General features: G+C 42.8%; 1 protein-coding gene across 1 annotated transcript in view; it reads right to left on the bottom strand.

Moving 5' to 3' along the window:
• LOC130122537 (cilia- and flagella-associated protein 46) overlaps nt 1-27148 on the bottom strand; it is a 113520-nt gene that overhangs the window by 51363 nt on the left and 35009 nt on the right. Inside the window, exons 20-41 of the mRNA XM_056291467.1 lie at nt 24347-24496; nt 22161-22271; nt 21627-21808; nt 19745-19876; nt 19431-19596; nt 19184-19256; nt 18647-18782; nt 16814-16997; nt 16213-16366; nt 16057-16104; nt 11307-11530; nt 10973-11116; nt 10632-10793; nt 9977-10125; nt 9337-9435; nt 9190-9259; nt 7830-7970; nt 6927-7127; nt 6733-6839; nt 3131-3313; nt 2346-2481; nt 66-263 (exon numbers count right to left, since the gene is read on the bottom strand). Of these exons, the coding sequence (XP_056147442.1) occupies nt 66-263; nt 2346-2481; nt 3131-3313; nt 6733-6839; nt 6927-7127; nt 7830-7970; nt 9190-9259; nt 9337-9435; nt 9977-10125; nt 10632-10793; nt 10973-11116; nt 11307-11530; nt 16057-16104; nt 16213-16366; nt 16814-16997; nt 18647-18782; nt 19184-19256; nt 19431-19596; nt 19745-19876; nt 21627-21808; nt 22161-22271; nt 24347-24496 (3150 nt within the window). The remainder of the gene's footprint in view (nt 1-65; nt 264-2345; nt 2482-3130; nt 3314-6732; nt 6840-6926; nt 7128-7829; nt 7971-9189; nt 9260-9336; nt 9436-9976; nt 10126-10631; nt 10794-10972; nt 11117-11306; nt 11531-16056; nt 16105-16212; nt 16367-16813; nt 16998-18646; nt 18783-19183; nt 19257-19430; nt 19597-19744; nt 19877-21626; nt 21809-22160; nt 22272-24346; nt 24497-27148) is intronic.

Here is a 27148-nt window from a genome sequence, read left to right as displayed (position 1 = left end):
TTAAACTCTTCTGTCAATTAATTTCAAATTGAACTCGGGTTCAAACCGCTCGTCTCCTGCCTTGCCTGATGTACAGAGTTGGGGTCTGGCGTGCCACGTAGAAACTCCTCCAGTGCTACGTCAACAGAGGCCTTCCTGTCCTGGGCGAGAGTGTGGCTCTTCTCCTCAGCACACAGCTGCTCCAGCATAGCCACGCACAGCTCTGCCAGCGACAGCCGCAGGCGCAGCAGCCTCCGCGTGGCTCTCAATGTCAGCCCAGGACTCTGGCAAGGGCAGACAATGTACATAGGTGTGAGCACAAACACAAACACACACACACGCACACACACAAACACACTAGAAAGTAAAGTAAACTAACAGCCACTGAAATATACACAGACAGATGTGAATGTTTCAAACCTGACATGTTACATACAGCATCTTTTACAAAAAAATGATCTTCAGATGGATGCTTAAAGCAGAGTTTCTAAACTGGTGGTTTGGGACCCAGAAGTTTGTTCTAAATTATTCCAATGAGGTTGCAAGCAAAGATCACCTCATGCCAGGGAAACATTTTTTTTAACTTCGTAACCACAATAAAATGATAATAAATGAACATTATGGGTCCATATACAAGCACCACTGTTTCCAGCTAAACAGAATTCATTGGAAGAAATGTTCAATATATAGAAGGTAGAGAAGGGTCGGTGCTGGCAAACTGACAAGTTGAGCAGGTGGCTCCTTTGGATACAGATGTAAACAATTTTCAGGGTGTCATAACTTACTGGAGCAGCAGCACCATCTGCTGAGAACGCAATGTTCCAGTTTGACCTTCTGATGCCCAATTTACCAAAAAAAGAAAAAGAAAAAGAAAAAAAAAGGTTTAACTGAAAACTCAATTGAACAAGGATTTACAGCAGGTGTTGGGGTTGCTCTATCAATTGTTCGTTCATGATTCCATCAATATTCTATTCGAGGTGGCAGTCAGTGTCATGACCAGTCCATCTCTGGCACTGAGGCCCTGGGATAACCTCGTCTGCCAGGCAGTTTAGATTCTATCAGGAGAGAACACGGTTCACGCACCCATCTGTTGCTGACAGGTTAATGGAGGCTTTATCGGTTTGTATCAGAACATCGGCAAGCCACAGCTTCAGATCTGGAGCAGAATCAAATATGTGCACATGCGCATACACAGTAACCTGGTTAAGACATTAGTTCCAATCAAGGATACCAAATTGGGACAGCAGTGCTTTAATATCACCTCATTAAGCAACACCACTGTGATTGGATCTCTCATTTTGGATATTTGTTACTTCTGTGTTTGGTGAGATTACTCATTTGTAGAAGAGGAACACTGAGGGGCGCCCGGGTGGCGTGGCGGTCTATTCCATTACTTACCAACATGGGGATCGCCTGTTCGAACCCCCGTGTTACCTCCAGCTTGGCTGGGCATCCCTACAGTCACAACTGGCTGTGTCTGCAGGTGGGAAGCCGGATGTGGGTGTGTGTCCTGGTTGCTGCACTAATGTCCCCTCTGGTTGGTCGGGGCGACTGTTCGGGGGGGGGGAACTGGGGGGAATAGCATGATCCTCCCACGCACTACATCCCCCTGGCGAAACTCCTCACTGTCAGGTGAAAAGAAGCAGCTGGCGACTCCACATGTATCGGCGGAGACATGTGGTAGTCTGCAGCCCTCCCCAGATCGGCACAGCGGGTGGAGCAGTGACCGAGATGGCTCAGAGGAGTGGGGTAATTGGCCGGATAAAATTGGGGGGAAAAGGGGGAAAAATTTTTAAAAAAAAAGAAGAAGATGAACACTGAAACAAACTGCAAGATGAATACAGAAGGTCACTAGAGTGTTGGCAGGTCCTGGCACCTATCGATTTAGGGTGCCAGACAGCAAATAAAACCTCTTTTTTTGGCAGTCATCCAGAAAGAGACCTTTTCACAAGCAAATCCCATCTCTCAACACTGTAAACATTCTCAGATGCTTTTGAAAATCAGAATCAGATTTCTGCTATCTGTATATTCTTTCTGAGCAAACGCTGATAAGCAAGAAGTTGGTTTTCAAGATGGAGTGTAAACATGCAAGGAAATGTCATTTCCACCATTTAAAAAGAAAGATTTTGCTTCAACAACGGCCTGTTTCCTGTTAACAGTACACACCCTGGTCTCTTGTTTTTCTACTGATCAGCGTGGCTAAAGTGATTTGGTAAAGCGGTGGATACTGGTTGAAATGAACACAAATAATATTAAACAGATGTTTCCGCTGATCCTTTGTGGGGTGAAATGTGTACTCGGGACTTTGCGAAGTCATGATCAGGATGAGAGGGAGAATGGTCAGGGGGTGTATCTTCTGTATGTACCTCCTGTGGAGGGAGCAGGCTCTGAGCATTCAGCACCTCATCTTCCTGAACAGAAACAGCTTGCTGCATTTGGGACAAGGCATCTAGTAGATACCGCTGCTTCCCTTCTTTCCTGGAGGCGTGCTCTGACAGGTTTCTACAAAGGAATAGGAAAAAGAACAAGTGATTCAACTATGGTTGACAATACAGACTGAGCAAGACAAGTAAAGAAAGTATGTTTATCATGGTTTTACACTTAGAAGGCTTGAACAAAACCAAATGAGGTAAATTTGTAAAATACAGTTTTTTTTGGGGGGGGGGTTCCCCCCTTTTTCTCCCCAATTGCACCCAGCCAATTATCCCACCCTTTCAAGCCATCCTGATCGCTGCTCAACCCCCTCTGCCGATCTGGAGAGGGCTGCAGACTACCACATGCCTCCTCTGATACATGTGGAGTTGCCATCTGCTTCTTTTCACCTGACAGTGAGGAGTTTCACCCGGGGGACGTAGCGCATGGGAGGTTCACGCTATTCCCCCCAGTTCCCCCTCCCCCTGAACAGGCGCCCCTGACTGACCAGAGGAGGCGCTAGTGCAGCGACCAGGACACATACCCACATCCGGCTTCCCACCCGCAGACACAGCCAATTGTGTCTGTAGAGACGCCCGACCAAGTCGGAGGTAACACTGGGATTCGAACCAGTGATCCCCATGTTGGTAGGCAACGGAATAGACCGCTTTGCTACCCGGACACCCCAATTTGTAAAATACCATTTGATTGAAGAAGTGCAGTACTGTAGCTGACAAACCTCAGTCCCTGTGCACACTCTAGATGGGCCTCTGCTGCTTGTTCTCTGCAGCCCAGTTTAATAAATTCACCGGCACATTCCACAAGAGTATCACAGGCAGCCATCAGTCTCTGGCTTGCCTGGATGGGGAGAGTCTTCCTGGGTTGTCCACCCTTGAGAGAATGTATGCATTCCACTGCACCTCTGGTAGACATGACACCACAATTGCAGCGATATGTTTATCTTAACAAGGGGATAGAACCCATAATTTTGGCAGTTTTCAACATGTTTTACTGCAGAAAATATCTTTTGCATGCTTACAAACAAAATATATTTCATTACGAATTTTGAATTTTCAGTCATTTGAGTGCACTGTATCATAAGGTCACCATTGTCTGTCATATGAAGGAAATTTAAACCACTGAAATGAAAAAAAAATATATCAATCACTGTATGAAATATTTAAAACTGCGTTTCTGAAATGCTGTCTCAACCAAGAAAGCACTCGAACTGGGTATGGCTCTCCTTCACTTCCACACCATGTCCTATGCAAAAATTGCTGTTGGTTCACTTTACTTTAAAATGTAAGTGTTTTGATTTGTGATTAAATTTGACATAGGCTCCAGATGGTTATTGGATGAGTCATGTAAAATTTTCCAAACTAATATTACACTGTATAGCTTTCAAATAAAAGGAAAGATTGAGAAACTCCTTAGCAAAGATGGCGCCATACTATGGTGACTCGCTTTGTGGTTTGTTTCCGTGATTCTCACTTGCTCTGCATACTGTTTTAGCACACCTTGAAAGAAAAATACCTATGCCAGGACGTTGTTTATTGATTGCAGTTCTGCTTTTAATGCAGTTGTATCATCCAAACTAGTGTTGAAACTCAGAGGTCTTGGTCTGGGCGACTCTATCTGTAATTGGTTATTTGATTTCCTGACTGGCAGGCCCCAGACTGTGAGAATAGGTAAAACATACTCATCCACATTAGTTCTTAGGACCGGCGCACCTCAGGGCTGCTGTCTCAGTCCCCTATTGTACAGTCTGTTTACACACGACTGTATTGCCAAATATATTAATAATAACAATAATAATAATAATAATAATACGAAACAAAAAGTTACTTATTGTAAGTCGCTTTGGATAAAACGTCAGCTAAATGACTGTATTGTAATGTAAAAAGTACTCCGTAGCTAACCAAGCCGCAATGTTCTGAAGAGAGCTCAACCTCCCCGAAACACCGCAACCTGAAAATGAAGCTCCAACCATCCACGCCCAAAGCAAAGTGTCACACCCAAGAACAAATGAAACAAAATGGGGGGGGAAACAAGTGCACGGGCAATACCCAAAAAGAGTAGGTGAGAAAGATGTAGACCAACATATGACCAACCAATGGCTCAAAACAGCTGGGCTGAAATCCGAAACAGAGGGCTTTATCATCGCTGCCTAAGACCAGGCCATCAAGACCAATTACTACCAGAGCAAAATCCTCAAAGATGGCACAGACCCAGCGTGCAGGATATGTGGTCAATTCCAGGGAACCATTGACCATATCATGGCAGGGTGCCCTGAGCTGGCCAAAACCGAATACCTACAAAGACACAACAAGGCTGCCACATACCTGCACTGGAACATCTGTAAAGAATTCAACATCAACAGAAAAGAAAAATGGTACGAGCACGAGCCCCAAACAGTAACAGAAAAAGATAACGTCACAATCTTATGGGACATGCCAATACAGACAGATCGTGAGATAAAGGCCAACAGACCAGAAATCATCATCAACAACAAAAAAAGAAAAAAGCTGCCTACTCATCGACATGTCCATCCCGACTGAAAGGAACACCTCAGTAAAAGTAACTGAAAAACTGTCGAAACATAAAGACCTTGAAATCGAGATGAACGAATGTGGGAAATGAAAACCACAACAATACCAGTAGTGATAGGAGCCCTGGGACTTGTAAAAAAAGGGATGGAGAAATACACCCAATGGATCCCAGGTAACATCAGAATACAAGAACTACAGAAGATCGCACTACTTGGAAACATCTCATATCCTAAGAAAGGCACTATCCATCAAATAGACTTCTACCTCATTCTAACCCGAAGCCCAAGGAATGGGCCTGGTTATTATGTTGTGTTATGGCATGAAGTTAAAGGACATTTGTATAATAATAATAATAATGATAATAATGGATTACATTTATATAGCGTTTTATCTAATAAGCAACAGTGATGAGAGGGCCTATAGAAGGGAAGTGGAAGATTTTTTTTTCTCCCCAATTGTATCTAGCCAATTACCCCACTCTTCTGAGCTGTCCTGGTTGCTGCTCCACGCCCTCTGCCAATCCAGGGAGAGCTACAGACTATCACATCTCCTCCAATACATGTTGAGTCGCCAGCCGCTTCTTTTCACCTGACAGTGAGGAGTTTCGCCAGGAGGACGTTGCACATTGGAGGATCATGCTATTCCCCCCAGTTCTCCCTCCCCCCCGAAAAGGCGCCCCGATCGATCAGAGGAGGCACTAGTGCAGCGACCAGGACAAATAACCGCATCTTGATTCCCACCTGCAGACATGGCCAATTGTCTCTGTAGGGACGCCCGACCAAGCCATAGGTAACACGGGGATGCGATTCAGTGAGCCCCATGTTGGTAGGCAACGGACTAGATCGCTATGCCACCCAGACACCCCGGAAGTGGAAGATTTAACCATATAGTGCCATGATAACAACTTCTCTCTAAATGTCAATAAGGCAAAATAAATCATTGTTGACTTTAGAAAGATCAGAGAAAATCACATTCCTATTTCCATCAATGGGTCATCCGTTAAAATTTAGGACAGTTTTAGATTTCTTGGTTTACACATCACAGACACCCTCACATGGTCTGTAAAAACCAATTGCATCCTCAAGAAGGCACAGTAGAGGCTGCATTTTCTGAGGTGTCTCTAGAGTTTTGGTATGAGTTCAAAAACTCTCATGAACATTGATCGCAGTACCATGGAGAGTGTCTTGACAGGCTGTATGTATCACAGTGTGGTTTGGCAACCTGACTGCTCAGGACTACAGACTGCTTCAAACGACTGTAAAGACAGCTTCAAAAATCATCGGCATGGAACTACCACAACTTCATAATATTTACACCACTCTCTGCAAAAGAAAAACCCAAAACATCATTAAGGACACCAGCCACCCCGCTCATGCTCTATTCTCGCTCTTTTCGCCTACAAAACATGACCAGAGCATCAAATCATACACCACCCGTCTCAGTAATAGTTTCTTTCCACAGGTGGTCAGCTTGCTGAACAGATGATGCACCCATATACACCTTATATTATTGTTTTTTCGTGTGCTTTTCTATATTGTGTTTATAATGTATGAATTCATGTGTACATAGTCTATGCAGGTGTGTAGTGTTGTTAGTGGGGGGTTTTGGGAATGGTGTGTCCATGTGTCCTTTGTGTTAAGTCAGAGAGAGCCGGAACACAAGAATTTCATTGTATTCCAATACACATGATAATAAAGTTGAACTTGAACTGAATCAAGCCTAGTCAACTCATAATGTCAACTTGCAGCATAGGAGGCATAGCATTGGTTTAACACCAAGACCCTGGCTTTACCTTGACTTTAAAGAGGTGATCAACAACTTGAGCTGGGGGGCTCGGTTAAGCTGCTGCTCTAAAACCAACTTCAGAGCCGCACAGCCTTGCTCTATAATCTGATCTATCTGCAAAAGAAAACAATGATCAGGATGGGAAAAAGAAGCGTTTGCTGCAAGGCACAGATATAGGTCCTGAAGGTGGTTATTCAAGACCTTCATGTGTTCATCTTGGTCTCTCTGGCAAACTGTTGCTGTGACCATGGTGAGGGTGAGCTGGTACCAGAACTCCTCATCTCCACCCAGGTCTTGGGCCTTCTCCAGCAGGGTAAGAGCCTGGGCATGATTCTGCTCTGCACAAGCCAGATTGGCTAGAGCGAGCAAACTCCTTGCCACTGCTGCCAGGTCCCCCAGCTCCTGAATGTGCAGAATTAGACAAACAGAAATATAAAACAGGCAATGTTAACAGGAACGGTCCACTAACCTTTTGGTAGAAAGCCTTTGAATAGTGTGTCTGAGTGAAAAAAGCCCGGGATTTGAGAAGGTAAATACTTCAAGAAATGTCTAAAAATTCAACTGCAGTTCGGCCTGAAGGTGCTGTTATCATCAGTATTATCGCAGACTCAAAAAGGCAAAATACTTTCATATTCATCTTCAACACGGTCAAATGGGATGTTGCTAATTTGTCACCTCCATTTTATTAGCACTGGTATCAATCATCACTGCATGAGGCCTGAGGCATTTAGCATAAGTAAATATTTATTATGGTTCATATTAGCATTATATAATTAAGTGGGGCTGTCGCATAGGAAATGGGTGAGGTTTCACACGTGACAATGCGGAGAATGTCAGAAGAATCACTCAATGACAGAAGAGAGTCTTAAAGTCAATTTAATAAACTATTGCATAAATGTCAACTTATTTGACATCATCTGATGTATCACATCATAACAAAAATTCATCCATCTAGGACTCTTGGAAATTAAAGAAATATAGGAAATTGAACACTTAAACACTATTATTTTTAATTGCTATTTCAGCCACATTTGCTGGTGAACTCCTGTACTACTGTTGGAGTTTCATCCCAGAAATACTCTATATTTTCTCTCTCTGACTCACCGTAGCCACCAAGTGGGCTTCTGCCAGCAGCTGCCTGGTGGCTTGGTAGAGCCCCATAGAAAGGCATATCTCAGCCTTATCCAGCCATATGTCCTGTGCACTCAGACACTTAGACCAAACATGTCGGTCCATCTTGGAATTCTAGGGAAAGTAAACACCAGGGTTTTTATGAATTTACATCCTCTCAATTCTAAATGTTAAAAGGTGCTGCTATTTATTTGCTAATGGTAAAACATTAATTTTTGGAAATTTAATAGATTGGCCAATGCTGTCATGAGAACTGTTTGTTTTTGTGAATTTCAGAGGAAAATCAATTTCTCAGGAAGTCTGAATTTAAAGTGAATTGATTGATAACCTGTATTAGATTCCCAATACGCAACCAATCATTGCATTGTTGTACTATGTTTTCTTTGGAATTGTTTATCATATTGCACAAACTACTTTTTTATTAATCCTGTTCAATATTCTTGCTTACTATGACCCCTCGAGAAGAACTTTATCATTACACTGTGCACTTGGGTATTGTGGAGCGTCAATTAAGCTGAACTGAGCACAGGCACAACCACATACAACAGCAGTGACAAAATTAGTATAGGGGAAGAGTTCTTTGATTATGGGCTCATATCCAAAATATCATTATGCTAATGGTTATGAGGCCTCAAGATATCAACATAAGATCAAGTCCAGTCATATGAACAAGAAAATGAGAAATTACAAGTATTAATTACTATCATAAAGTAATAACAATTGTCATCCTGCAGAATTCATGCAAGTGATAACCACCATCCCAAATTTAATGGCAGAAGTAATTCAACTCTCATGAACCTGGGATAATATGATATCTGTATCAGATTATGAGAGCATGCCTCGGGCATAAATCCTTATGGTTGTTGTAATTCGCTGGTGGGCTCTCGCCAATCATACTTTCAGAGATAATAAAACCAAGACCAAGTGAAGTCATTCAATTCAAGGGTCATTTCTTTCTCCTCAATTCTAAAACCTCTGCAATATTAAACACACCTCATGGTCTGCTCTAGAGAGGCTTTGTGTTTCTCATCCAAAATATGTGCTCTAATAAGGTGTGAGATGTGAGTCTATTCCATTACAGCTCAAAGTAACGAGACGCCAATGACTAGTTCACCAGCAGTTAGGTTTGCCGGTGGTTTCTGAGTATGGGGCTACAAGTGGTGTTGAGACAAAGTTTGCCACCACCATTACTTTGCATCTAAATTTAACTAGGTTGGTCATCGGACCGAGCACAAAACACAAGTTGAACTTTTTACGATGTATGTTTACCAAGTCTTGTTATCCAATGTGTAATGGAGCACTCATACACTCATTCTATGAGAAACAGGCTGACCTGGTTTGGATCCATATGCGGGTTCGTCCTCTCCCGTAGAAGAACTTTATGTAGAATCGCTTTGCGGCACCTGGAATCATCAACATTATATCATTGCATTGTTCAGAAAGTAAAAATACTTAATGATTTATGGCTGAGTCGTTGTACCTCATTTGTTCTTGTTCTTGAACAATACTCAGATGAAGGAGCTTCTCACAATATGGTGAAACTTGATCCATTCCCAACTGACAACAGGTCCTCACAATCCTAAACAGAGGGGACATAAAAATAGTCACTATAATAATCATTAAGTACCTTACACTTAATCAGTGATTATGTATTCATTTAAAAAATAATATGGTGATTCGGTCTACATTTTGCTAGTAAGTATAGCTTTAGGGAGAAGAAAGAAGCTCCACGGGTTACTGGGAGTGCTCTACTTAACGTATGTAAAAAAAAAGAGAGATCAACTGGAGCAATGGAATTTCAATAAAACAAAGTACTTTTAAAACAAATAACAAAAACAGAAATACATTTAAAGAAAGGACACATGTTTAATATTATGTAGGTGATACTGCTCCTAATTTGATTTGAAACATTGCTTCAGTTGGACCATTCTCTTGCGATGGCATAGCAAAGAAAAGCAAATGAAGTAAGTGTAGTGTCTAGAAAGTTCTTAGTGAGATTAAGAGACTGATGATGACATCTGAAGGACTTGTAAATGAAATCCTTTCATTGCTTGGAGCATTCAGTCCAGATAGCACCTGTACCAACATGGAAAATTAAAGCAGACATTTTCTTACAGCACCTGAGGCGGTAGAGGTCAGAAAGGCCCCTCCTGCCCATGAGGTCATGAGCAATCGTCTCTGCTAGGTGCAATATGGGCAACGTCAGGTGGCCGAGGGACAGTGAGTGCAGCTCCTTTGCCAAAAAGTTGAGATAGAACAGGCTCTGGGCCTGAAGCCAAACAAACATGGCAAAAGAGTAAACACCAGGAAAAGTCTGTAATTTTTGTCAAAAGTAAAGACCATGAAAAGTTTGACAAGCAAATGTTTATCCCCACATATTAGTAACAAGCTGTACATCTGTTGCTGTGTCAGAGTTGGCACTGCTGAAATTTTGCCCATTATCCCATCACTTTTGCTCCATTTCAAGGCTTATTAAATCTAATTGCATCATGTAATTCCATCTCCCTGGGGTGGTAGCCACATAAATTAATCATAATTTCATTTAGAGTAATGTGATCTCCGCTTCTGCCAACATTCTGCTTTGATCCACACAGATCAATAAGTGCACCACCCCTTCATATCCCCAAAAATGACTGCTTGACAGTGCAACGCTCAATGCTGAGGCAGTTGTTTCCTGTAGAGGAGACCCTGCTAACCCGGGGATACAAAGCAGATGCCGCATCATGGATGATGGCTGTGACACCCGTATGGGGATGGTAATGTGTTTAGTCTTGCCTGTTTAGTGATGCTGCATGTATTGATGCAGTTGGGGTTGGTGCTGGTTCTGAATGTCTGTCTGGCCTCGTCGGGACATATGTAGCAGGCCCACTCCCCTGGTGTGGAAGGAAGCACCTCATCCTGGAATAGGCCCTTGCCTTTCTCCTCAGAGTGGGGAGGCTGTTGAGTCATTTGCAGGAGAGAATTAACATTTGGTTTTATTATGTGGTGTGTTACTGTGGAAAATGGACAGTGTGTATTGTCTAAAATGCACACTGACAACATTTCCTCCTGAGGCAGTTTTAAATTCCCACAAGACAAATTAAATCAAGATGGTAAAGCTGAACTGCCGGTCATACCGGCAGTGCCTCCTTAGCCTTTTTGCCATCTCTCTTGTCTTTGCTTGTGCTTTTATCTGTTTTGGAGTCAGTGGAGGGAGGTGGCTGGGTTGGCTGACTCCGTGTCTGTTCTCTGAAGACCTCTTGTGTTGTTACCATGGACACCTGTGGTAACATGTAAGGGCAAACAGCTTTGCCATTCTCCATACAGACCGAAAAGCAGTATGGATTCAAAGCGCAACCTTTTCCAAATGATAGAGTTATTACAGAGCTTACAAACTCACTTAAAAACAAAACAAAAAATACAGACTTAATGTGGAGCTGATGTGTTAGCATGTTCTAGGCTTTCCCTTACTTGCCACATCTGCAGGACAAAGGTGTAGGCTCTCAGCAGGTTTAGCTGATGCTGTGGCGAGGTCCTCTCCACCATGACAGCAAGCAGGGTGTGAGCTCTTACCAGGCTGTCCAGCCACCTCACCTCCCTCAGCTTAAACAGACTCGATGTGAACAAAACTCCCTGGACTGCCACCTGGGACTCACATCCCACTGGGCTTGTAGCCCCATGTTGGGACTGGTCCGCTAAAGGAATCATATACATGTTTAAAATCAACTTTGCGTACATAATAAAAACGTGTATAGGAAGGCAAAAGGAAAAACTGACAGATGTGCATACACAGGCAGATTCATTCTTCTCTTGAAGTTTTGTTGGGTCTTTCTTTGTTTTCCAATACTACATAAACTCACTTCTGTAATTATTACAAATAAAAGCAATGATAGAGATATGAAAACTTTTAGAATATCAGTCTTCATATGCAATAAGAATAGCCAAATTCTATTTTTCTTATTTAAGTCAAATGCTTTATTTACTACTGCTCCTCACATACACATTAGCCTCTGAAAACTCACTCTCCCAACTGGTTTTGAACAAATTTGGATCCCACACGTTCACAATTTAAACACAGGCTCACAGCCCCTGTTTAGACACCTCATTACACAAAGTATGTTTCCTATGCAGCCAGTAAAGATTTTTTTAAAGCCATTGTAGGGCATTCACAATTGCTCAATTTTAGTAGTCATCAACCACTCCAAAAAAGTAGTTGAGTGGTTGATTAATCACGGGCGATATATCTTTTTTTTTCCCACTCAATTATAAAGAGCATCCATCCATCCATCCATCCATTACCCAAACCGCTTATCCTGCTCTCAGGGATACTGGAGCCTATCCGAGCAGTCATCAGGTGGGGAGACACCCTGGACAGGCCGCCCCCCCCCCCACCACACCACACCACACCACACCACACACACACACACACACAGGGACAATTTAGTATGGCCAATTCACCTGACCTACATGTCTTTGGACTGTGGGAGGAAACCGGAGCACCCGAAAGAAATCCACGCAGACACAGGGAGAACATGCAAAGTCCACACAGAGGACGACCTGGGACGACTTCCCTCTCCCATGGTTAGACTACCCTGGGGCTTGAACCCAGGACCTTCTTGCTGTGAGGCTACCGCGCTAACCGCTGCACTACTGTGCCGCCCTAACAAAGAACAATTCTCATCAAAAAGGTCTCAAATACAACCAGAAAAGGGTTAACTAATATAGGCGGGACCAACCTGGGGGTAGATGAAATAGCAGAGCACTCAATTGGCTCTCAGAGGTTGTTTACAAATGAGCTGCAATCTGATTGGACTAAACCCCCAAGTCTGTCTGAGCAGGAGCATTTGACTGCAGTAACAACACGACTGTATTCTTGCAGGTGTTTCGGTTTAAATAGTGACCATGTTAAAGCAGTGTTATGCAGGTTTTTAGCTTAAGATAACCGCTTCAAAATCATTTTGATGGTATACTGACTTGTAACAGGGAGAATGATGCCTCTTTCATTCCCACTCCAGCCCCCAAAAGTCGGTTCTTGCACTTTGTAACTTGGGTTGAGCAGGTATGATCTCCCATGAGAGATTTTTTTTTTCCTATGATGGCGAAGTAAGTATACATCAAAACGATTTTGAAGATGTTATTCTAAGGTGAAAAAGTTGCATAATATTGCTTTAACTGGTGACTTTCAGCTGAGTTTGTCCATAGGTGTTGTGGTGACGGCAGCTGAGGAAAAGCCTAAAAGCCTTAAATGATCTTAAATTGAATGTTCAATTTGTCTGGTCCTTTTTGTTCTACATTATGTAAATTAAACGGTGTCACCAACAAGAAGCATTCACATTACTTGAAGTTACTTTTAATGTGGGGGGGAAAACAGATTAGCAGAGCAGCTAGTATCTAATGAGGAATTTTACATTATAACGTTACAGATTAAATGACAGAATAACCCAGCCATTGAGGATGCACAAGCCAGTGCATTCTTAGTGCCAGTCCCAAGCCTGGATAAATGGGGAGGGTTGCGTCAGGAAGGGCATCCGGTGTAAAACCTTTACCAAATCAAATATGCGGACCATAAATCAGATTTCCATACCGGATCAGTCGAGGCCCAGGTTACCAATGATACTGGTACTGTTGGCCAGCATGGTGCCAGTGGAAACTATGCCACTGTTGGGTGAAGGAGAAGGAGAGGGGGAAGGCATGTCCAGAGGCAGTGGGAGAGGAGGAAGGGTAGGAGTGTGGAGGTGAGAGTCTGAAGATGTCTGTGAATGTTCTCATTCATCCAGGTCATAGTTATCCAAAGGAATTGAATCAAGAGCAACTGGACTTGGTTATATGTCCGTGAAGACGTTTCGCCTCTCATCCAAGAGGATGAAGCCTCTTGGATGAGAGGCGAAATGTCTTCACAGATATATAATCAAGTCCAGTTGCTCTTGGTGAGAGTCTGAACTTTGAATGTTGGCACTATGACTGGTAAAGGGAGAGAGCTGGCTGATATGATGGAGAGAAGGAAGGTAGATATTCTGTGTATGCAAGAGACCAGGTGGAAGGGGAGTAAGGCCAGGAGCATCGGAGGTGGGTTCAAACTCTTCTTCCATGGTGCGGATAGGAGGCGAAATGGGGTAGGGGTAATTCTGAAGGAAGAGTATGTCAAGAGTGTGTTGGAGGTGAAGAGAGTGTCAGACAGAGTGATGAGTATGAAGCTGGAAATCAAAGGTGTGATGATGAGTGTTATCAGCGCATATGCCCCGCAAGTTGGGTGTGAGATGGAAGAGAAAGAAGAATTCTGGAGTGAGTTGGCTGAAGAGGTGGAGAGTGTACCCAAGGGGGACAGAGTGGTGACTGGAGCGGACTTCAGTGGATGTGTTGGTGAAGGAAACAGGGATGATGAGGAGGTGATGGGTAGGTATGGTGTCAAGGAAAGGAATGTGGAAGGACAGATGGTCGTGGATTTTTCAAAAAGGATGGAAATGACTGTGGTTAATACATATTTCAAGAAGAGGGAGAAACACAGGGTGACGTATAAGAGTGGAGGAAAGTGCACATAGGTGGACTATATTTTATGCAGGAGGCTAGATCTGAAAGGGATTGGCGACTGCAAGGTGGTTACAGGGGAGAACGTAGCGAGGCAGCACTGGATGGTGGTCTGTAGGATGACTGTGGAGATCAAGAAGAGGAAGAGAGTGAAGGCAGAGCCAAGAATCAAATGGTGGAAATTGAAGGAAGGTTTATAAGATGGTTGTGAGACCAGCTAGTATGTTGTACGGCTTGGAGACAGTGGCACTGACAAAAAGCAAGGAGCCAGAGTTAGAGGTGGCAGAGTTTAAGATGCTAAGATTTTCGTTGGGAGTGACGATGAAGGACAGGATTAGGAATGAGATTATTAGAGGGACAACTCAGGTTGGACAGTTTGAAGACAAAGCAAGAGGCGCAAGATTGAGATGGTTTGGGCATGTGTGGAGGAGAGATGCTGGGTATATTGGGAGAAGGATGCTGAATATGGAGCTGCCAGGCAAGAGGAAAAGAGGAAGGCCCAAGAGGAGGTTTATGGATGTGTGAGGACATGCGGGTGGCTTTTGTGACAGAGGAAGATGCAGAGGAAAGGAAGAGATGGAAACGTATGATGTGGCTGCCCCTAACGGGAGAAGCAAAAAATAGTGGTAGTGGTAGTGGTAGTAGTATTAGTAGTAGGTTAAATGATTGAATATGGGTCACTTTCCGATTGAGGATAACGGTATAAAATACAGCTGCAATTCCAGGAGTGGTGTGTTTGCCACATTATAAGAAACATTGCGAGAGGTGAATGAGTCTTACTGAGTACAATTTAACTTATGTAAATGGTTGGCATAGATATTAAACCCAGATGAGTGTGTATTTAAAATTGAGGGTTTTAGGAGGACACTCGGTGTTCTGTTTGTTTCTTCAACAGCTGCCATCACTAAACCGAAACAAGGATAGCGGGAGTCTTTCCTTCTTTAAATACCCTATTTTTATTTTTTTTAACATGGCATAATGTAGAAAATTATTGTTCAAACCAAACAAATCTATGTTGGAACCACAGTGCCTCCAGCTGCATATCTGCTGTAGATGCATTGCCACTGCTTTATTACTGTGCAGTGCTAAAACCCACAGATGAACGATTAGTCTACAACTATGCACAGTGTCGCCTAGTGGTTTTGATAGTCGACTATTCTGTGAAACCCCTATTCTACCTTGACACGCCAAAGAGTTCAGGCTGGTGAGGGTAGACCTCACAGATGAGTTTTCTACACAAAAAAGAGCCCCCCTCCCTATTTTTCAGTTTATTTGTTCCTTGGAGAAAATAATAACTTGGACCATCATCAAAGGCCTGTCTATATTTGTTTGATTTAGCTGAAGCTCAGCACTGATTCAACACAGCTGCAAAGTGATGTCTTCATAGAGGAGGATAAGGACCTTTTTTCCCCTAAGACTAAAACAGTGGCAATAGAGAATAGTTGTGTCAAAATGCCTGTGTTTGCGTTTTTGCCAAATGAAAACAAGCATTCTGTTTGTGTGTGGGTGTGTGTGTGTGTGTGTGTCTATATTGGAGGAGTGTACGCGTGCACATCCACACACACACACACACACACACCCACACACACACACACACACACACACACACACACACACACACACACACACACATGAGTGGGCCCATATGGCAAAGAAACTCCAGAGAAATCTGCATGTTATGACTACATGATATTACCTCTAGGGAAACCTTCGAAATCTGTACCCTCCTTCAGTCTACGTTTTTCTAGAGAAAAGAAAAAGCAGCATAATTAGCAAAACTAACTAACAGATAAGTTTTTATTTAATTCATGAAACATGGAACAGTTAACATCTGGGGCTCACAGAGATATACCTGCATCCTCTGCAAAGTCAGCGTTCATGTGGAGGAGGATGTCTATGGCCCACTGAATCTGATGCTGGGCATCAGGTATGGGGAAATTCTGACAGTACAGCCATTCTCCAAACTCCAAAAGGAGCTCTGCCTTCTGCCACTGACTCTCCGAACTCTGCTCAGAGATGGCATATCAAACACACTTGTGAGAGAATAACATCATATGCACCAGTGGGACTCAGTGATGCGCTACTGAGGGTCATGGATATGCAGGGTGCCTTCTGAAAGCCCAACACTAATTTCACGGATTAGTCCACCCCTGACTGGTTTAAGTTGTGTTGATCATTGAAATCAAACAACCCCCCCGACCCACCAAAAAAAAAAAAAATCAACGAGCAGGAAGAAAAGCTGCAATTAAATGCTGTGTCCTCAAGATGGTGGTAGAGTCAATTTAATGTTTTGTTTTTCTCAACTGAATGTGCAGGACGTTGAAAAAAACAAAATCAAACAAGTTAATAAAATAGTGAATGTGACAGAATCCTACCTATATTTTCCATGAGCACTGTACTATATAATTTATTTATCTACCCCCCCCCCCCCCCCCCAGAGTAGAGGAATTTACCGACAGAGAGCTGATCGCGTTCTGGTAGCAGGCAAGCTGCTGCACCATGTCCTTAGAACACAGCGCTATCCGGTGCCACATGCTGGAACAACACAGCTCTCCTTCATCTGGAAACCTCTTCATGTCCATCAGAATACTCTCCCCCAGCTGCGCGCGCACCAACACGCGCTGTTTAAACAGGGGCCTGGCCAGTAGAGAGGATCAGACTTGGGTAGCAATACAAAGCAATACAAAGTATTCAGACCCCTTCACTTTTTGCACACATTATTGTGTTGTAAATCTAATTCTATTTGAATAAAATTGCCATTTTTGCCCATCAATCCACACTCAATAACACATCATGACAAAGTGAAAATGTTTTTAGACATTTTTTTTGCAAATTTATTAAAAAACAAAAACCGTAATCTCTCACTTATATAAGTATTCAAACCCTTTGCTGTGGCACTCCAAATTGAGGTCAGGTGCATCATTGTTTGCTTTAATCATCCCTGAGACGTGTCTAGACTTGATTGGAGGCCACTTGGGGCAAATTGAATTGATTGGACATAGTTTAGAAGGGCACACACCTGTTTAAATATAAGGATCCACAATTCACACTGCATGTCAGGCCAAAAACCAAGCCATGGCCAAATTGAGTCCTGACCAGGCAAGAAGAGCCTTGGTCAGGGAGGTGACCAAGAACCCAATGGTCACTCTAACAGAGCTTCAGAAGTCATCTGCAGAGATGGGAGAATCTGCCGAACTAATGAAATTCTGAGCAGCAGACGTAACGATGGTGATGATGTAATGAGGGATGTTCCATTTCCTAGGTAAAGACCCTGCCCCTTGTAGCTCTGCTCTGAAGGGCCACTACCCAGTAGGGGGCACTCTAAAACTAAGTGTAGGGCCGGGGGGGTTGGATTTCTATGAGATTAACCCTCATAGAAAGAACATCTGTGGAGTGTGGAGAGACCTGAAGATGGCAGTTCAAAGACACTTCCCATCCAGTCTGACAGCTCTTGAGAGGACCTGCCAGGAAGAATGGCATAAACTGTCCAAATCCAGGTGTGCACAGCTAGAGACTTACTCAAGAAGACTTGTAGCTGTAATTGCTGCCAAAGGGGGTTCTACAAAGTACGGAATTAAGGGTCTGAATACTTTGTCAGTTTTTGTTTTTTAATAAATTTGCAAACATTTCTAAAAAACATGTTTTCACTTTATCATTATGGCTTATTGATTATAGATTGATGGGCAAAAAATTGTAATTTCATCTATTTAAAATTAAATGTACTGTACAAAGTCCACAAAAAGTAAAGGCATCTGAATACTTTCTGGAAAAACTGTACATAATGGTAAAAAAATCACTCTCATTGGATACCTTTAGGCAACAAGGGCCGATAGAAATTTAGTAATGCAACTGTAATTATAAGGCACACAATATTGACAAGTATACAGCAAAGTGGTTATCACCACTGAGCAACACAGGAAAATGCTGGCTGTTGTATGTTGTTGTGCACTAATACTAAAATGGTAAAACATACATTAATGTAAATGGGCTATCAAAATACAAAGTACTTTTGAGCAATGTATTTTCCACAGCTATTTGAAGATATCAAGTTGCACTGACAACAGCCTTTCAAAACACACCCTGCTGGGAAGCCAACACCAGAATGATCTCGACATGGTGTTGGATGTTATTTCATACATTTTTTATGCATTCGCCTATGTTTGTCTGCACTTAAATCAGTGCCTGTGTGAAAAGCTATCCCTTCTGCAGACATCAGTCTCTCAATCATTAAACTATATTCATAATTTATCGATATGACTAATCCCTCCTTTGTATGATTAACTCACAACCGGTGTCTGGTGTCGGGCATGTCTCTGATAGCTTTGTCCAGCACTTGCAGAGCACTCCTCCAGTCTGCTTTATCAACGTGGATATAGAAAAGTAGGCTGTAAATGCCGACTTGCAGGGTCAGGTCATCCTCATCTTGAGACACACACACACACACACACACACACCACAAGATAAAAAAGATATTTTCTCCCAAGTAAATGTGCCATAGGTTCATGGGTCAGTTAGTTGTGCAGGGAGATAGAAGAACTAAGCAGTTTTATCAGCAGGATATGGGAACATCAATGCTGCAAGTGGACTATTTCAATATCAGTGTTACAGCTCTTAAAGCTTACTTAAGCATCTTAGCGGGAACAAGATCTGTTATGCCCTCTATTAGTTATAGTATACAAATACAGAGAAGGCCCCATGGGTAGCTGACCAATCCAAGGGACCTTTAAAGCAGAAGCCAAACCTTTCATGAAGCCATTAACAAAGGCATAAATAAGTGGGGGGAAAAGCCACATAAGCATTAGAGGTTTTGTCTCAGTTCTTACTTAATGCATCAATGGGAGGGCACCCAGGAACTAGTGAAGTCAAAGCACCCAAGCCCTTCACTTTGTCCGCTTTCTATAAAAGAAGTGGAAGAGTGAAGGCATTAGCACTTCAGTAACTATAAGGGTCACAAGGGAGAGGTGTAATGGATGGCTGGCTGTATCAAATGCCTGTTGTCATATTTGGTAAAGCACTGTAGGACCTTGAATTGTACAGGTCTTTGGCTGTATCTCTAGGAGTGATGCATACATTTTTGTGCTTGGTTCTGGTGTGGGCCAGGGCACTTAAGATCAGCTCAAATGGCTCTTGGAGCTGTCCTCTCTCCACTGGGGTCTGTGCCAGAGGCAGACAGGTGTTCCAGAAGTCCCTAGCTGCAGCCCTACAAAGCTGTGGGTTCTCTGCCTTCTCTGCATATCTATGGACAAAAGAAAGACGCAATGACAAGAATGCCAAGGTGTCAACTAGGGCAGCAATTTGGGAAATGAATTGACCTCGATAAGGGAACAATAAGATGGAAAAAAGATGGAGAAGGTTTGTCCATTTGAATTTATTCAGAATAGCACCTAACACTGGATAGGAGCATGTCCATAGCCTCCCTGTAATTGTGTGGGTAAGCAATGGACTCATGGACCAAACTCAGACCCCTCAAAGAAGCCACACTGCTCAGCATCTCATTCACTGCGAATGGACTGTACCTGTAATATGATGAGAGGAACACAGTTAACTCACTCATCAATCAGTTTACCAACACCAGAATGCCAATTACTCTTAAAAATACTCATACTCACTAAACTTTGCATTTCTATTTTGATTCAGGATAAATAAAAGAAAGCAATACATGAAAATGTAATGTAGATATTGTGGCCAGTCATAGGGCTCAAATTACAGGGTCGTGTCTAGATGGTAACCCTAGATTTGCCAGATGAGAAAAAGAGAACAAATCTCTCTGACCAAGGCACTCCGTGTAATTCAAAATGTCTTTATTGAAACTTAGACATATCCAAAAAGGACCTAAAAATCCAGGGTATTGAGATGGTAAAGAAATCTGTACGTGGGGGGATAGTTTGAAAAAGTTGCTGCAGCAGGAAACTTTTTGGATCTGGAATTTTAAGGCAATGGAATATCCAGGTTTGAACGAGGAGATAGACTATAGGCCTTTTTTGTAAAAATGTCTAATTTATAGTCTACTGTTTTTCCGAGTCACTGTGAACATGTACCTTTATTGTGATATAGTTGTGGGTGTGTGTACACTTAATCTGTGTTTTTGTTTTCTTTTTACAAAGAACTGTGTTTGGCATGTGACTGCTCTCTAGGATCTGTGTGAGGGGCAGGTCTTAGTAATTGGTTGCTTCAGATCCAATCAAGCAACTAACACCTGTGCTCTGTGCCTGCACAAAAATCATTCACTCCTGTTTTGTCTCACTATGCCCTGAAGAAGGCCCAAGCCGCTAAGCGTGGGCATTTTTAGGTCCTTTTTGGATATGTCCAACTTTCAATAAAGACATTTTGAATTACACGGAGTGCCTTGGTCAGAGAGATTTGTTCTCCTTTTCTCATCTGAAACTACTAACCTTGGACCAAAGAGCACCCAACAAATATATTACTTAACTACAGAGAGGACTGAGCACGCCACTGACTCCAACCATATCCTAGATTTGCCAATTTGTGAAACTCTCGCGCTAACTTAACCTCAACCTTACCTTAACCCAATTCTTACCTTTACCTAACCTTAACCGATAGCTAAACTTAACCTAACCATAGCTAACTCACAACGTAATCTCGACCTCAACCTAACCCTAACCTTAATGTGATGCTTACTTTAATCTAACCCTCCATAATCTGCCGTTATCAAGCCAAATGCACATGTGCGAGAGTGTGCAAGAGTTTTGCAAATCTAGGGTTACTATTTAGACATAGGCAAATAACAGATTTAAAAGCAAAAATCCCAATCTCCCTTAATAGCAAAGCACATCCATTCAAAAAAGGTACAGGCTCTAAGCATATTCTTTACCTTATTTAAAGAAACACACAAAAGATATACCGTATTTCCCAGACTACAGTTCACACTGAAGTATAAGTCGCACTGAACAAAAACATGTTGTTGCAAGGAAAAAAAAAACATCTCTTAAGTCACTTCAGTATGTAAGTCGCATTTATACGGCGGTACAGTATTTTCAATTGAGTCAAAAGATTAAACAGTGCCATCTAGTGGTCTTAGTTGAAATGCAGCGTATTCGTCTGACAAAATTACATTTTAAAAGTCACTTTGGAATATAAATTGCGGGACCAGCCAGATGAGTTTAAAAAAAAAACAAAAAAAATCAGCAACTTATAGTCCGGGGAAATACGATACTTTAAAAAACAATGACTCTATTTCTACATTTCTAGTCTTTTTTAAAGTCTGAGTTAAACAGTGACTCATTGTAGCAAACCAGATATGCGTACAGAGCACAGGGCATGCTTTGGAGCCTCTGAGTGGCAGCGGTCTCCAGCTGTAGAGCATTCTGGGTACAGGATATGACCAGGCTGTGGTCCTTGGCATGGTGGCAGAGGGCTGCCAGCTGGCTCCACACCTGCAGCTCAACTACTGCATCACTCCAGCTGCAGTCAGATGCCATGTGTACCAGCTAGGTGGAGCAGAGGGGCAAGTTAGGGAGGGAAGTGGGAAAGGTGTGATGTAGTGGGGGGAAGGGGTGGAAAGAGGGAGAGGAGCAGCCAGGCCAAGTAAGAGTGACAGAGGGAGAGAAAAGAGAGTAAGGCATAGGGGAGAGTGAAATACAGGGGCCTCTATAACTTTAGCCAAACAGATAGATGTCCATGCTAATTGTGGTTGCCGTTTTGCACTAGCATTGTTGCAGTTCCTAACACAGACTGAGACAAAGGGTAGAGGCTCTGAGGGTGAGTAGGTCACCCAGGTATCTGTTCTATACCGTCTGGGTAACCAACTGAGGAGAAACACATGCAGACAAAGGTACATACTGTAGACAGACTTGGAACAGAGAACTCCATGTGTCCGGAATTGCTGTTGCACTGAAGCATCTCCACTCCAACCAGCACACGCGTCATCGCTGACACGGGCTCATTCTTACACTAGAGAGGGAGAGGGGACACAAACACACACAGGACAAATGTACATGGAACATTTCCATGCAGATCATCAATGAGTACAAAACCTTCAGTTTATATCTACATATGCTCATGTATCACTAATCACCGACTGCCTTTAAAATCTACTGTATGATTGCCATTCAGTACATGGTCCTAAACCACAGAGATGAAGCTTGTTGATAATGTATGACTTCCCATTACAGGCAAAGTGAGCTGGTGAATGATTTATTGAGATAAACTCCATTCATATTATCGCTGCATTACCTAATTTGCATAGTGGGGAGAAAAAATATTTTGCTGTGACTCATTCGAAATGCATCACAGTGAGGGGACAAATGTAGTGCTGTCCCTGTCTGTGGGAGATCTACATTAACAAATATCCAAAGGAATTGAATCGAGTGCAACTGGACTTGGTATATATACGTATATGTATGTATGTATGTATGTATATACCAAGTCCAGTTGCACTCGATTCAATTCCTTTGGATAACCATGACCTGGATGAATGAGAACATTCACAGATACATTGACAAATGGTTATAGGATTTTGTCGCCTAATTGAGCAGCCCATTTTAATAACTGCAAAATTCTACATACTGCCCAACTGCAAGAAAATGAATAATCACAAAAAAAAATGACCACTTAGGATCTAGTTTTGATCAAAGACCAATGCATAAACTGCTGTAATCCCGATTATGCAGGAAATAGCTCCAGCGACATGAAAAAGATGATTAAAAACAGCTTAAAGATGTCAAGCATTGTGAGCACACAAACTTGTAAGCATATTATGAATGCATTGTGAGCATGACATAATACATCAGGGTACATTATGACTTAAGTATGACTGTGTTATTATGACACAGAGCCATACAGTTGTCTCAGACGGCTTCCATTTTCCATTTCTGTTCCAACATTTTGCAATGAAAAAAAAAGAGATTTCACTGTAGCCTTTTCCCAAGATGTAAAGAATACACACTGGACCTCATTCCTTCAAAATGAAAAAAGATAGCATGAAAATATATAAAGGTATAACATTTGAATAGTATACCGAATCTGAAAAAAAAATCTTATTCTCTTTTCTTGGCTTAATTCTCCAAGGAGTAAAAAAAAACGATTATTGTCATGTCTTATCGTTTACTAGGACACCGCTTTTAAAAAATTTTTCATCATAATAGTCTATCTCTCTTGATTTACAAATCAAATCCTAGGTCCCTTTAATACAACTGCAGTTTGTAAAAAAAGTCAGTATAGACGATTGTCTCTTTAAATGATGTATGGCATTTGAACAACCTGTTTCCAAGAATTGAGAGAAGAAATACATCAGATATTAAACTCATCAGCCAGGAGAAACGCAGGCTCTTTGTCCAGCCATAATGCATTTGTGTGGATACACAATATAATGCATTATAATGCGCTATGTACTGTAACTACTTATAATTTACAAAGTATGGGCGTCCAGGTAGCATAGCGGTCTATTCCGTTGCAAACAACACAGGGATCGCCGGTTCGAATCCCTGTGTTACCTCCGGGTTGATTGGGCGTCCCTACAGACACAATTGGTCGTGTCTGTGGGTGGGAAGCCGGGTGTGGGTATGTATCCTGGTCGCTGCACTAGCGCCTCCTCTGGTCGGCCGGGGCGCCTGCTTTGCGGGGGAGGGGCTGGGACTGGGGGTAATACCTTGAACCTCCCAAGCGCTACGTCCCCCTGGCAAAACCCCTCACCATCAGGTGAAAAGAAGCAGCTGGCGACTCCACGTGTATCGGAGGAGGCATGTGGTAGTCTGCAGCCCTCCCCCGGATTGGCAGAGGGGGTGGAGCAGTGACCAGGACGGCTCAGAAGAGTGGGGTAATTGGCCAGATATAATTCGGAGAAAAAGGGATAAAAATTCAAAATAATATTAATAATAAAAATCATTTACAAAGTACCCATAACATTCTCATAATGTCACCTAAGTAATACTTTTAAAATTATTGACACACAATAGAACAAGTCAACTTCTTGACTAAAAAGTAGCAACGCTCAACTGACGGAACTGAGACAGAGAATGATGCTGTACCTCATTATCAATATCCATCTTTTGGCCAATCTGCTGCTCAAGAAGCCTCTTGATCTGCACCCACGTGGACACCACCTTTTTCCGTGCTGCGATGGGGACATCCTCCCCTGGGATGTTGCCGTTGGACAAGTGAAGGGCATGGTCACACAGCTAGGAAGAAATATTGGCAGCAGTGTTGGGTGCAAACAAGGTTTCAATCACTTTTTCTTTTTTTTTTGCAGTGTGCACACAGTATGTGGTCCTGCAAAGCAAAAGAGGTGACACTTTTCTATTACCAGCACCAGGTTTGGGCATCAGATTTCCACTGGGACCAAACCCCAACTCATAGTGTCATATGCTGTATATACATACTGTGTGCTATATGGCTCATTGGATGTCTAAGATCCTTGTTCATCCTCATCGTTCCAAAAAAAATAAATATTGAAAACAAGATCTTACGTACTTAAAAACAAAGGAATTGGTGATTTCAATGTTGTTGTCAACAAAAGTACAGGTAGATAACAATGTATTGATATCAAGTTAGAACTGATATGCATGTTAACTCTTTGGAAAAAAAACAGAAAGGTTATAGGATTAAATTTGTAACTTCAGCTGGGCGAACACAAAATAAAGTCATTTGGTCACACTTTATTTGATGGGGGTGTACATAAGACAGCAGCACAGTGACACAGTGGTTAGTGCTGTTGCCTCGCAGCAAGAAGAGCCTGGGTTCGAACCTCGGGGTTGTCCAACCTTGGGGTCATCCCAGGTCACCCTCTGTGTAGAAATTGTATGTTCTCCCTGTGTCTGCAGTGGGTTTTCTCCGGGTGCTCGGGTTTCCCCCACCATCAAAAAGGCATGCATGTTAGGGTTAATACTCCTGTCTGTGCCCCTGATGGAGGCAAGGCAAGAAGAACTGGAGTTGGTCCCCGGGTGCTGCACGGTGGCTGCCCACCACTCCCAGCTACACAGCTGGGATGGGTTAAATGCAGAGCGTACTTTCCCTACGGGGAGCAGTAAAGTATATCAAAATCAAATCAAATCAGTCGAGACTGACGTGACACCTGTCATGAACATGGAAGAATCTTTATGAATGCTTATGCCTTCTTGCATCAAACATCATTTGGTCAGTTATGTCATTTTTGATGTAGTTGATATTGTTTGAGGTGTCTTTGATGTAGCAACCCGAGTGGGACAGAGCCACTCAATTTCATATATTTTGTGCGTCTGTAGCTCGAAAACAGATATCTCAAACCGTGTCAATGTTGCATTAAAAATGACATTATTGACTGAATGACACTTAATGACACTGGTCATCCATCCATCCATTCATTATCCAAACCGCTTATCCTGCTCTCAGGGTCGCAGGGATGCTGCAGCCTATCTCAGCAGTCATTGGGTGGCAGGCGGGGAGACACCCTGGACAGGCCGCCAGTCCATCACAGGGCCAACACACACACACATTCACACCTAGGGAGAATTTAGTACAACGGTCATAAAGATTCATAAAGACTCCTTCATGTTCATGACAGGTGTCATATTATGGTTATGATGGCATCATGTCAGTCTTATGTCATGTCAGTCTTATGCACACCCCTTCACATGACGTGTGACCATCAAATCCTTTACACCGAGACAGCTTCATTACAGGGATGTGTGTATGGGCTTATGTGCAGGCATGGATGCTTGTATGCAAGGATGTTTGTGTGTCTACGTCCCGATAGCTTCTCAGCTTTCAAAATCCGTTATTTCTGAAAGCTTTATCTTTGGGTTCTCAAACTGCCCAATCTGTCAAGCTATAATATCAAGGAGGACGCAACACTTATTCATTCGGAAATCCTGTTCAAAAGCCCTGTTCGTAATTCTAAAGACCAGGAACACACACACACACACATAATTGTTTTTCTATACTTGTGAGGACCCTCATTGATTACATACATAATCGTAATCTTAGCCAAAACTATAGTATGTGTAACCTTCATCCATCCATTATCCGAACCGCTTATCCTGCTCTCAGGGTCGCGGGGATGCTGAAGCCTATTCCAGCAGTCATTGGGCGGCAGGCAGGGAGACACCCTGGACAGGCCACCAGTTCATCACAGGGCCCACATACACACACACACACACACACACACACACACACACACACACACACACACACACACACACACACACACACACACACACACACACACACACACACACACACACACTCACTCATTCATACCTAGGGACAATTTAGTACGGCCAATTCACCTGACTTACATGTCTTTGGACTGTGGGAGGAAACCGGAGCCCCCAGAGGAAACCCACACAGACACGGGGAGAACATGCAAACTCCATACAGAGGATGACCCAGGACAACCCCCAATTTGGACTACCCTGGGGCTCGAACCCAGGACCTTCTTGCTGTGAGGTGGCCACACTGCGCCACCGTGCCACCCTCTCACCTTTATCCTTACCCTAAATGTAACGTAATCCTAATTCTAACCTTAACCTTAACTAGAATAGTCCCTTTGAGCAGGTGGTGTCCTCACGCTTATGGTTAAAAAGTCAAATTGGTCCTCAAAGCTTAACATGAACACACACACACACACACACACACACACACACACACACACACACACACACACACACACACACACACACACACACACACACACACACACACACACACACAGGGTGCCCATAGTTTGTCCTCTCTAACAGCACTGTATTATTTACGTGTAGTGGGCTAATATAAACCCTAAAGTCCGCACCTGTCATCTGTCTTGTCCAATCACTGTTTGTGTTAGTTCCAGTCAGTGCTGACATCAGTGCACA

Source organism: Lampris incognitus, chromosome 13, assembly GCF_029633865.1.
Source record: "Lampris incognitus isolate fLamInc1 chromosome 13, fLamInc1.hap2, whole genome shotgun sequence".
Taxonomy (NCBI): domain Eukaryota; kingdom Metazoa; phylum Chordata; class Actinopteri; order Lampriformes; family Lampridae; genus Lampris; species Lampris incognitus.
Note: the sequence above shows the minus strand (reverse complement) of the source record. Positions and strands in the feature narration are given on the sequence as shown.